Source organism: Hemicordylus capensis, chromosome 4 (assembly GCF_027244095.1).
Source record: "Hemicordylus capensis ecotype Gifberg chromosome 4, rHemCap1.1.pri, whole genome shotgun sequence".
In the NCBI taxonomy this organism is placed as follows: Eukaryota; Metazoa; Chordata; class Lepidosauria; order Squamata; family Cordylidae; genus Hemicordylus; species Hemicordylus capensis.
In genome coordinates, this window is record NC_069660.1 from 281,052,069 (window position 1) to 281,063,862 (window position 11,794).

The 11,794-nt window shown below is 41.5% G+C and overlaps 1 protein-coding gene across 12 annotated transcripts in view; it reads right to left on the bottom strand.

Moving 5' to 3' along the window:
* RUNX1T1 (RUNX1 partner transcriptional co-repressor 1) overlaps window positions 1-11,794 on the bottom strand; it is a 207,671-nt gene that overhangs the window by 48,111 nt on the left and 147,766 nt on the right. For all 12 annotated transcript variants that reach the window (XM_053250985.1, XM_053250986.1, XM_053250980.1 and 9 more), the window contains one exon: window positions 494-744. In XM_053250985.1, coding sequence (XP_053106960.1) covers window positions 494-744 — 251 coding nt within the window. The remainder of the gene's footprint in view (window positions 1-493; window positions 745-11,794) is intronic.

Here is an 11,794-nt window from a genome sequence, read left to right on the forward strand (position 1 = left end):
TGATTTCCCAACCACAATTGGTGTGTGGGCTTCCAAAGCTATGTGGATTCCACGCCATGACTCACATACCACACACCAGAGGACTGTGGTTTTTAAATGGCAGAGGTACCACTAATGTTGCACTGAAATGAGTCCTATGAAGCACCGTACATCAGGAACTAAATTTCTAGTTTTTCATCCCCACTTCTGTATAGCAGTATAGGCTCAAAAAATTATCCGTGAAGGCCCTTCAGATCTCAAGGACACATTTTCAGGGGACATCAGAGGGGAAATTTCTCCTCTCCCCTTGTGCAAGCAGAACATACTTCTGCAAGCACAACATTGGTCTCCATGTGAGCACATATATTCCATACTCCACCTTGCTAAGCTACAGATATGCACTGGAGCCAATAGAAGGATTGTATTAGGTCTAATACAGTTCTCTACTAAAAAAAAGAGAAACTGAAGTATGAAACTTATGTAGAGGAGCAGCAAGATTAAGAGTTTTGCTTACCCATAGGTCTGTTTCTGTCCCTGAGGTCCCTGTGGTTGGGGTGTCTGTATGAGTCCCTGTAGTGGTGGGCAATGGCCATATCATCCAAACGGTAATGCTGAGGTGGTGGCGGGGTGGGGTGAGGCAGACCATTGGGCTGGTAAGACAAGCCATTATTTGGACTGTACCGCTGGCCTGGGCTAATAGTGCAGGGCCGCTTGCTTGGATGCTCTGAGTGCAAAGGCTCTCTGTCAAAGCCATTTTCTTTGGTTCTAAAAAAGAAAGAATGCAACACATTATGTAAGGAATCTTTAAGAAGGGAATGGGGAATAACTTTTATAGCACATACTGTAACACCAACGTGTATATTCCTAGGTTGTGGAACATGCTCCCCGTGGGATTAAGAGGTTTATCATCCTTGGAGGTTTTCAAGAGAGCTGTAAAGACCCACTTTTTCAAGCTTGGCTTTTAGTAACATTTAAGTAATTCTAATGAGTTTCATGTCAAAAATTTTACATTGTTTTAAATTTTATTGTAAATTGCCCTGAGGTATTTTTGTATGGCTGTATATAATGAAATAATAAGCCCTTTCTCACAATCACAGAGAAAGGCTCCACGCTGCAAGGGAGGAAGCCTTAAAAAACGCTTTCCTCTCCCACAGATGTTCCTGATCTTCTTGCTGGGTGAGCGGATCGCTTGCCCAGATGTTCATCAGCTGCGACTGGAAGCAAGGAGGCCCCCAGAACTCCATGCAAATGCGCATTGCATTATGGGGAGCCGCCCAATGCCAACCAGGAGCCCTGCAGTTCTCCCAGCCCAGACGATCAGCAAAACGGGGTTAAGGGAGTGCTTGCTCACTTAACCCCATTTACGAGGGTGGCTGGCTTGGTGGGTTTGCTGCCAAGGCGCTGCCAGGATTGGGCGCAATCCCAGCAGTTCTCGTGCGTGGGCAAGACCGGGCTTGGCTTCATTAGCCCGGTTTTGCCTGTGTGTGAGAACAGCCTCAATAAATCAATAAAATAAACTAACTGATATATTCACTGCATGTAGTTCTGGCTCAGCTAAAAAGGAGACACTAACATATTTATTCCAGCTTATTCCTTGCTTTGTCTTAGACATGAGCAAAAGCCATATCCTTACATTGGACAGGAGTCCCTTCTTCATGTCAGGATCTGACTATAAAGTTAGCAAAATATTTTTTTCTCTTCTATTGACAAATGTATGGTCCTTTAGTACTAATATCTGATAGGTTTGTGACTCAATTCAATCTTGATAATGAAACCCCACTACAGAATAAAACAATAATATTTGTTATACCAATCTTTCTTGGAGCAGTTGATAAGTATAAAAGTCAGATGAGGAAAGGTAGTCTCAGAGAGTTACTGACTTTGGTGTTTTGCCTCGAAATACTAACTACATTGGCAGCAGTGATACAGAAAGATGCTGAAAGGCATCATCTCATACTGCACAGGAGGAGGCAATGGTAAACCCCTCCTGTATTCTACCAAAGACAACCACAGGGCTCTGCGGTCACCAGGAGCCGAAACCAACTCGATGGCACACTTTACCTTTACTAACTACATGTATGATGTACAGAACCACCAAGAGTTCATGATGCCAAGGAGTTGCTTCTATACTCTCAGGCCAACAAGGGGAATGTTCTGGGAGCAAATGAAGCTTAGAAAGAAGTTAGGATTTATGAAAACTCCTATATCACTGGAGTTGCTTCATAACAACGTTCATATGAATTTTTGTATTTTACTCCAGAAAACATTCCAGAAGATTAGGACAAAAAAGAATTAGGTGTGCTGTGTACTTGACTGTATATTTCTGGCCATGGGGCTAAAATGACCATATTGGCAATGATTCAATGATATTTGGATGTTATGTTCAACACATGGTACGTGTGTGCACAGGTTATGTATATGTTATATTGAACACATGTGTAACATTACACTTCCTGCCTAAGAATGGTAATAGTTCTCAGATGATAAAGCCACAAATTATACAACACCAACAATATTCAAGCAGAAAATAAATTTGGTCCTTTGATTTACACCCATATAACTGTAGGGATAGAAGAGATATGGTGGTAATTTACTTCAGTCACAGTATTAAATGAATTTGAGTGATTTATGTTCTTTAGTAAATGATAGATCTGCAATGAAAGATATTACTGAAATCATAAATCACAATTTATGTAATTATTTGTAATGAGATATCTTGCCAAATTCTGATGAAAAGATTCTGATACACCTCCAGACTCATACACAACTTTGCCTACATTTCAAAGAATATATGGATATATTTTGGAAGCCCACAAGCAAAGGCTGTTCTTAAATATCAGTGTTTGTATAGTAGCAACTATAGCAAAGGTGAAAAAAATATCAGTGCTGTTGAAAATAACTACAACTTCTCTTATGCAATGTGCTTACAAACAGAAAAGGCAAAATCAGGGTGGAAAGAAAACTGAGCCATAAAATGTTTATACAACTGTAAATTTAAGATGGTCATGCTGCTTCTTGAAATTGGATCCTTTCAAACAAAATGATTGCTGCTATCCTACATCACAGACACATGGTGATGCTACTTTGGGAACTTTCTTTTCCCCATCTTATTGTATTAACTTGCTCTTACCCAAGGAGTGGTAGACAATTCTTCTTTAGATATTCCTGTCAACACTTACAGGAATGACAAAAGGTGTCCCTTGGAAAGAAAAGATACCCTTCCCTCTTTTGTGATTGAAGATACAAAGCAGCTAAAATTGTATCTTTTATTGAACCAACATGGATTGGTGGAACAAGGTAACTGACTGAAAAATCTGCATTGCTGATAAGCTATTTACAAAGCTGAAAAGGAAATAATTTTTTAACATTTTGACTGTGTTTTACATGTAGCTTTAGACTACAAATGACTGAATATATCTCCATCCCAACTTTTGTCCTAGCTTGTATACTCTATGCAGACTTGGATAAAACATGGAAGCTTGTACGCTCCCACGCCAACTTTCAGTTGGTCCAATGAAATGGACCACTTCATTTTTACCTTCTATCCTTTGGAATGGGGTGTGCAAGCTGGCTCGATTTGAACCACAGTTCAATTCATACCAGCCTGGTTTGGGCGATCTGAGTTCGAATTGCACCAGCCCCGGTTTGAAGAACAGGTTTGGGGATACTTGTAAAGGGGAATCCTTGAGGATTCTTCTTTACAAGTAAAGGGGACATTCCCTATCCTGAGATCGGTTGGGAGGGCGGCTGAGAGAAAAGGGCCTCCTCACCTCTGTGACCACAGTGAGGCGGTGGCAGAGACATAGGAGGTGGAGATGGGGCTCCTTCAAGCACCCCATAGACCTCCTGTATGACAGCCCGGACCAGATGCGACCTGGTTTGGGACTCCACACACACACAGAGGCCCAAATAGGGCCACAGCCAGTCCATAGGGTCATTCAGAAGGCCAGTGGTGGACATGAAGGAGCCCTGCCACCTCGTATGTCTCTGCTGCCTCTGCTAAAAGTAGATGCCCCTTTCTCTCGCCCCCCCCCCCAACCAGCCTTGGATAGGGATTTGGGGATGCCCCTTTACTTGTAAAGGGGAATCCTCAAGAATCACCGAACTGGTTCGGCTCAGTTCTATGGGCAAACTGGACCATACCCATTTTGGCCAAATCCAGAACCAGACCAGTTCAAATGCGGTCTGGATTCAAACCAATACGTCAAAACCAGTTCCGTGCACACCCCTACTCTGGGAGAAACTCAGAAACCACAAGTGCTGTGTTTAAAAAAAGAGAAAGAAATGTGGAAAGCATTCATATGTGAACACTTCTGAGAAAGAACCACACTGTTCTCATCACACACGGGCCTTTCTTGAAAAGGTTTCTATAATTAATAGGGATGTTGTGGATAGCTATAATTTTTCATGCCTGAAGCAAAAATTGCACATTCATGTTTGGATAAGGGCCCCCAAAATACTGGAGGGTATGTGAAAAAAAGCAAGTTGGAGTACAAGATGTTCTGCAATTAAACCAAATGGAATCAGCCTTGGATCTGCACTTTTTTTTATGGGATACAATGCAGCAGTTAAATGGGGGTCTTTAAAGTTGCTGTGATACAGCCTGCCACATCTCTCCAAGTAGCTTGTTGTTCTTCAATTTTCTTCACCCTGAAAAAGTTACTATTGTTTTATTTGAATTTTGTCACCAATGATAAGGACTACTCTAAGAGTTTTATCACCAGGCTCCATTACCTAATGAAACTGACTACTCGTGCTCATCAGTACTATTGAAAACACGTTTGGGCACACCCCTGACTAAATGTAGCAAACATTAAGACTGGAACAACCCTCCAGCATAGGAATAGAAGGAAGATTACTGAAAGAGGGATAAAGGACAGTAGCTACTAGCCAGCATCTGAATTAAGGGAGGAGGAAATGGGTGAAATGTCTCTCACAAGCTCTCACTTTCCCAGCTCTGGTGATGGAGAGTTAGTGATGGAGGTGATGGAGAGTTACTTGTGGTAGTAAGCATGATTTGTCCCCTTAGCTAAGCAGGGTATGCCCTGGTTGCATATGAAAGGGATACTAGAAGTGTGAACACTGTAAGATATTCCCTTTAGGGGATGGAGCTGCTCTGGAAAGAGTAGAAGGTTCTAAGTTCTTGTCCCCTTAGCTAAGCAGTGTCCACCCTGGCTGCATATGAAAGGGAGACTAGAAGTGTGAGCACTGTAAGATATTCCCCTCAGGGGATGGAGCCACTCTGGGAAGAGCAGAAGGTTTCAAGTTCCCTCTCTGGCTTCTCCAAGATAGGGCTGAGAGAGATTCCTGCCTGCAACCTTGGAGAAGCCACTGCCAGTCTGTGAAGACAATACTGAGCTAGATAGATCAATGGTCTAACTCTGGCAGCTTCCTATATTCCTATGATGCTGCTGCTTAGTAGAACTGAAGGGTGACTAGAGGCAAGTTTATGCTATTGTCCACAAATGCCAACATGACTGCTGTGTTGTACCTCAGTATTCAGGAAAGGAGCACCTCTGGATTTTCTCAATAAGAAAATAAGCCAGAGGAAGACCACCTTATCCCTGCTAGCAAAATGTCAAGTCCAACAATAGCCGCCTTTTAAAAGGTAATGACATAGTGACTGTCTGTGCTCTCCTACATAGGTAATTAACAACCGAGAAAATTCCATCTTCACTTTTGCAGATCAGTGTTCTGAGCACACAATGCTTTTGTTTAGTAAGGCAGAAATATCCAGGACACTATCTGGGAAGATCCTATGATCTGTTGCAGAGCTGTACAATGCACATGCATCACCCAACAATTGCTCTTTATTGTAAACATCACCATTCCAGTTCGGTTAAAAACTAGAACACACCTGAGGTTACTGATATCTGCTTTATAATACCCTATGCCTCCAAACAAATGCATACCACTCCATACAACGACCTAGTTGGCATCAAAGGAAGAGGGATCATGTTTTCCCTAAACAGAAGTTATACTATTATATGAACACTTATCAAGGCGCCTTCTACTGAGTCAGACAATTAGTCTCTATATGGTTCATTATTGTCTGCACTAAGTAGCAGAGGCTTTCCAGAGTTTCAGACAGGAGCCTTTCCCAGCCCTACCTGAGGATGCCAGGGCTTAAAGCTAGGGCCTTTTGCATGCAAAGCAGGTGCTCCATCACGGAGCTACAGCCCCTTGACCATCCACAAATTTAATTTTATTAAAAGGTTTATAACCAAATGCGAATAAGGAAATGCCCACATGTCTACAGCTCTTAGGCTCAAATGCATTTTTATCTACCTCTGCCTGTAATCAAGTAAAAGTCTAATTTTTTAAGAAGAAAAAATATAGAGTGAGTGAGTTTGTCCCTAACACACCATGCTAAAATTACCAAAAATGTGTTGTCTCCTCAGGTGTCACTCTCTTCTCTCTTGCAGTGACTGATGGCTCCCAGTGTTATTACAGAAACAGATTGATCTTTTTAATGAGCTAGTTTAATAGACTCCAAAATCTCACCGTGGCTGCTCATCCGTGTCAGACCATATGCACCAAGAAAACATTCAGTAAAACACAGAGCTCTGCTGTCAAGCTGCTCCATAAAACCTCGCATCACGCAGAACTGGGCATATAGACACATGGCAAGGGGTAGAAAGAGAATGTGCAAACAAGGTGCTGAAACTGTATTCAGGGGGAAAAATTACTATGACAGGGTGTATTCTTCAGGCTGTACTTGAATCTTCTAAGACTCAAGTGGGTGTACAGGGAGCAAGCAGGAATCGAATCTGTTCTCAACCTCCACTGAAGAGATTGCACTGAATATGACAAATGTCAAGGCAGTTTGAAGTATGGAGCAATGTGGCTTTTTTATTTTAATAATTTCTATCTTGCTTTTCTACTCAAGAATGAGTCCACAAGGCAATTTAAAGGAAAAAGGTAAAGTTGTGCCATCGAGTCGGTGTCGACTCCTGGTGACCACAAAACCTGTCTGACAAGATATGATATGGGGACAGAAAAAAATAGTCTTTGTACTGCTGGCAGTTACTACCATATGAAGGCAGCTTCATAAATATAAGTATCATCTGTATACAGTGCTTACACTATCTCCTCAGTGAAATGAAGTGCAGAACTGTTCCAGTGCTGGCTCCAGAGCTAGACATAAAAATGGTTCAGCATCTGATATTTCATCATAGGCTTACATAAGAACATAAGAACAGTCCTGCTGGATCAGGCCCAAGGCCCATCTAGTCCAGTCCAGCATCCTGTTTCACACAGTGGCCCACCAGATGCCCCTGGGAAACCCACAGGCAGGAGTTGAGGGCATGCCCTCTCTCCTGCTGTTACTCCTCTGCAATTGGTACTCAGAGGCATCCTGCCTTTGAGGATGGAGGTGGCCTATAGCCCGAACTAGTAGCCATTGATGAAGTTATCCAAACCCCTCTTAAAGCCTTCCAGGTTGTTGGATGTCACATCTTGTGACAGAGAATTCCATAGGTTGATTATGTGTTGTGTGAGAAAGTACTTCTGTTTGATGGTCCTAAATTTTCCAGCAATCAATTTCATGGGATGACCCCTGGTTCTAGAGTTATGTGAGAGGGAAAAGAATTTCTCTCTATCCACTTTCTCCACTCCATGCATGATTTTATAGACCTCTATCATGTCTCCCCGCAGTTGTCTTTTTTTCTAAACTAAATAGCCCCAGGTGTTATAGCCTTGCCTCATAAGAAAGGAGCTCTAGGCCCCTGATCATCTTGGTTGCCCTCGTCTGCACCTATTCCAGTTTTACAATTTCCCTTTTTTATATATGGTGATCAGAACTGTACACAGTACTCCAGGTTTGGCCGCACCATAGTTTTGTATAAGGGCATTATAATATTAGCAGTTTTATTTTCAGTCCCCTTCCTAATGATCCCGAGCAGGAGTTGGCCTTTTTCACAGCTGTCGCACATTCAGTTGACACTTTCAACGAGCTGTCCACCACGACCCCAAGATCCCTCTCCTGGTCAGTCACCAACAGCTGAGATCCCATCAACGTATACTTGAAGCTAAGACTTATTTTTCAACCCAACTTCTCATAAGACTAGGCCATTTATGTCACCAGATAACAGGTTTGTTTATGTTTACACCAAGGAAATTGGCAAGGTACCAAAGTCTGCATGCAATGTGTGCCCAGGAAGACTCAATCCTATCTGTGCCATTCATCCCAAACTTTGTATGAGGCTATAAGAAACCTAGGCTCTATTAGCAGAGCCTAGGTGACTTCTTGGGAGTTAAATCAGTTTGTGACAGACTCAAACAAGATTTCTTCACTTGCAAGATGCTGAAGGATGGTGATACTAGTCTAATGGCTGTTGGCTATGTCAAGCTGCAGAGGCAAGATGCCTTTAAGTAACAGTTGCAGGGGAGCAACAGCAAGAGAGGGGGCATACCTTTGCCTCTTGCCTTCTCAGGGGAAGCTGGTGGGTTACTGTGGGAAACAGGCTGTCGGACTAGATAGGCCTTGGGCCTGATCCAGCAGGGCTGTTCTTATGAACAAGCACAGAGTAAAAAATTAAAGTGAAAACTGGGTTTTCTGCCTAACAAATAAAATTATTCAATCTATTCAAAAAAGAAAGTGCAGATTGTAAGGTGAGGTTGAGGTGGTCATAGAAAAGCAGGTGAGCAATTTTAGTATACAATTACTTAAAATTACATTTTAAAAATGTTTCTTGTTTTTGTCTAATATCATCTGCCCTTTGAAGATAGTGTGATCTGGTTGGTTGACTTGGATTCTCAAATCTCAACATAGTTCTTAAATGTATGGACTTCTCAACAGGATTATAATGTCCGTCAGTAAGCCTATGATATAAACGCTGTTGCTCTTTGGGCCATGACATCACTTAATTGACTCTGGATCCAGCCAAGTGAAAATGTTGCCTGCTTCTTTTTTTAAGTACCTTCAGTCTCAGTGTGAAGTGATATCTTGTTAACGCTTTCTGCCAACTATAAGAGAGTGACTGTGGCATGCCTAACATTTAATTGGACCACCTATTTTGAATGATGCTTAAAAAGTGAGCATCGGCAGTTAAATGATCTGTAATTGCTTTATTGATTAAATAAAACCAGTCTTCCTTCCAGCGCTTCCATGCATCTGCATGAGCATCTCTCAGATATCTGGACTTCATTTCCTTCTCTTCTGATTTATGCTTGTTCGAAAAAGAAAGAGAGGCAAACTCAGAATCAGAAACACCATCCTGGGACAGTACTTGAAAAATAGTAAAAAGAGTAAGCTGTGGTCACCAAGAATAAGCAGGAAATCGGTAACAAACTAGTAGTCGTGAGAACAAGGAAAATTAGAAGCATAAGACAAAGCAATGTGGCCTAGCTTTAACAGTTATATTGAGGCAAGCAGTCAAAATGGAATCCTTCTGTACTTAAAAAAAAAAATCCCTGGGAATTTTTTATACAGTCAATTACAGGTGCAGTGCTTGCACATATGCTCACTAGACCCCTGATTTCATGTCCTCACATCAACATGCATGGGTGCATCATGTGTAGACAGTGCTAGAGGAATGGAGGGTGGAAAGGAAAATTTATGCACAATTCCATATCCTCCCACATATCTAATGGATTTTTGTCTGTAACATATAATATTTTAATGTATATTTTATGGTGTTTCATTAATATTTAAAATTGCAGGGAAATTATTATTATTATTTTTTTAATGAAAGAGTCACAAAATGGCTCCATTAGCAAAATGATGGCTGGAAATGACCTCAGAGGACAGTTCTGACCACCCAGAAACCATGGATAGGCAAATTTCCACTTTTTGTATCCACAAATAATGTGGTTGGGTCTCCATTGCCTGATCGTGGATATGCAAAACCATGGGTGCTGGGACCGCAGATAATGAGGGCCACCTGTATCACTTTAACACAAATAATGGTACTGCAGAGTTAATGGCAAAAACATCCACTATCAACAGGATTTTCAATGGGAGCTATATGTAACATTCACAATCACTGAACATGAATTAAAAAAAATAGACATCAGATTTACTGATAGCTAAATCATAATATAGGCCACATCTCCCAATGCCATACTGAACACTTTCTTAGACAAAACATGAAGGGGGGCAGAAGGGAGGGGGGAGTAATATTTGGAATGAAAATGGTCTGCCACTCACTTTAATCTGCATGCAACAAACCAGTTTGTTGGCTAGTATCAGCATCATGAGCAGCTCTGTATTATATTCCTAATTATTTTGGGCCAAATCATGCCCTCGGGCTTATTATGCAAAAGCAGTGGTCTCTGCTGCTTATTGTTAACAGAACATTCTGTTGCATTCAAGCATAACTTATTTATTTTAATTGGATTTCTATCTTGTCCTCTTCCAAAATAATCACTAAAAATATAGCTTAAAAATTCAGCATAAATTCCAACAAAATTAAAAAAAACCCACTTCCCCGTCCCATGTCCAAGTGATCCTTGAGAATATCAACTCTACTCTGGTAAATCTTTGCTGTTTGCAACTAAGCCTGCCAGCTCTATATAATGGAATCTACATTTGTACTAAGGTCTAAATACAGAAAAGCAGGTGGAGCTATATCAAAGATGTGAGAAGTTAAATAAAACATGTAATACAATTTTGGGGAATCTTGCTTGTTCAAAGTGCCCTAGCTTAGTTTAGCCTCTGGGCCATAACTGCCCATTGCTACCCCAGAGTCAAATTTTAAGGTGTTGCAATTAGAGTGGGAAGAAGTCACAGGCTAATGGTAAAATATAGTCTTGGCAATACAAGCGCCAGTTTCAGTCCTTGAATCTGCAAAATTCTGAGGCATTATGACTCGTTGAAAGTGTCAACTCAGTATATGGCAGCTGTAAAAAAGGCAACTTCCATGCTAGGGATCATTAAGAAGGGGACTGAAAATAAAAATGCAGATACTATAATGCCCTTACATAAATCATATACACATTTGGAGTACTGCATACAGTTCTGGTCACCATATCTTAAGGAGGACATTGTAGAACTGGAAAAGGTGCAGAAGAGGGCAACCAAGATGATCAGGAGCCTGGAGCACCTTCCTTATGAGGCCAGCATCAGGGGCTTTTTAGTTTAGAAAAGAGGTGACTACGGGACCAGGGAGACATGACAGAGGTGTATAAAATTATGCATGGAGTAGAGAGGGTGGACAAACAGATTTTTTTCTCCCTTTCGCATAACACTAGAACCAGGAGTCATCCCATTTTATTTTTATTGTTCAGTTTTTATACCGCCTTTCATAATGCTTCTCAAGGCAGTAAAACTGAAGCCCATGAAACTGAAGGTAAGGAAATTTAGGATCAACAAAAAGAAGTACTTTTTCACACAGCATATAATTAATCTATGGAATTCTCTGCTATGGGATGTGGTGATGGCCACAAGCTTGGATGGCTAGAAAAGGGGGTTAAACAAACTCATGGAGGACAGGTCTGTCAATGACTACTAATCTGGTGGCTATAGACCACCTCCAGTCTCAGAAGCAAGATGCCTCTAAATACCAGTTGCAAGGGAACAACAGCAGGAGAGATAGGGCATGTGTTCACCTCTTGCCTGTGGGCTTCTCAGAGGCATCTGGTGGGCCATTGTGTGAAAAGGATGCTGGACTAGATAGGCCTTGGGCCTCATCCAGCAGGGTTGTTCTTATTACATGACAGTTTTAGGATGGGGGAGACCTGGCTTGGCAGCAGTACGTGAGAAATGGATATAGGTGTTTTCATGGCCCAAAAGCCTAACACAAGCCAGGTGTGTGATGTAACTTTTAAAAATGTGAATGCAATCTTAAGCTGCATTAACTGAATCATGGTGTCC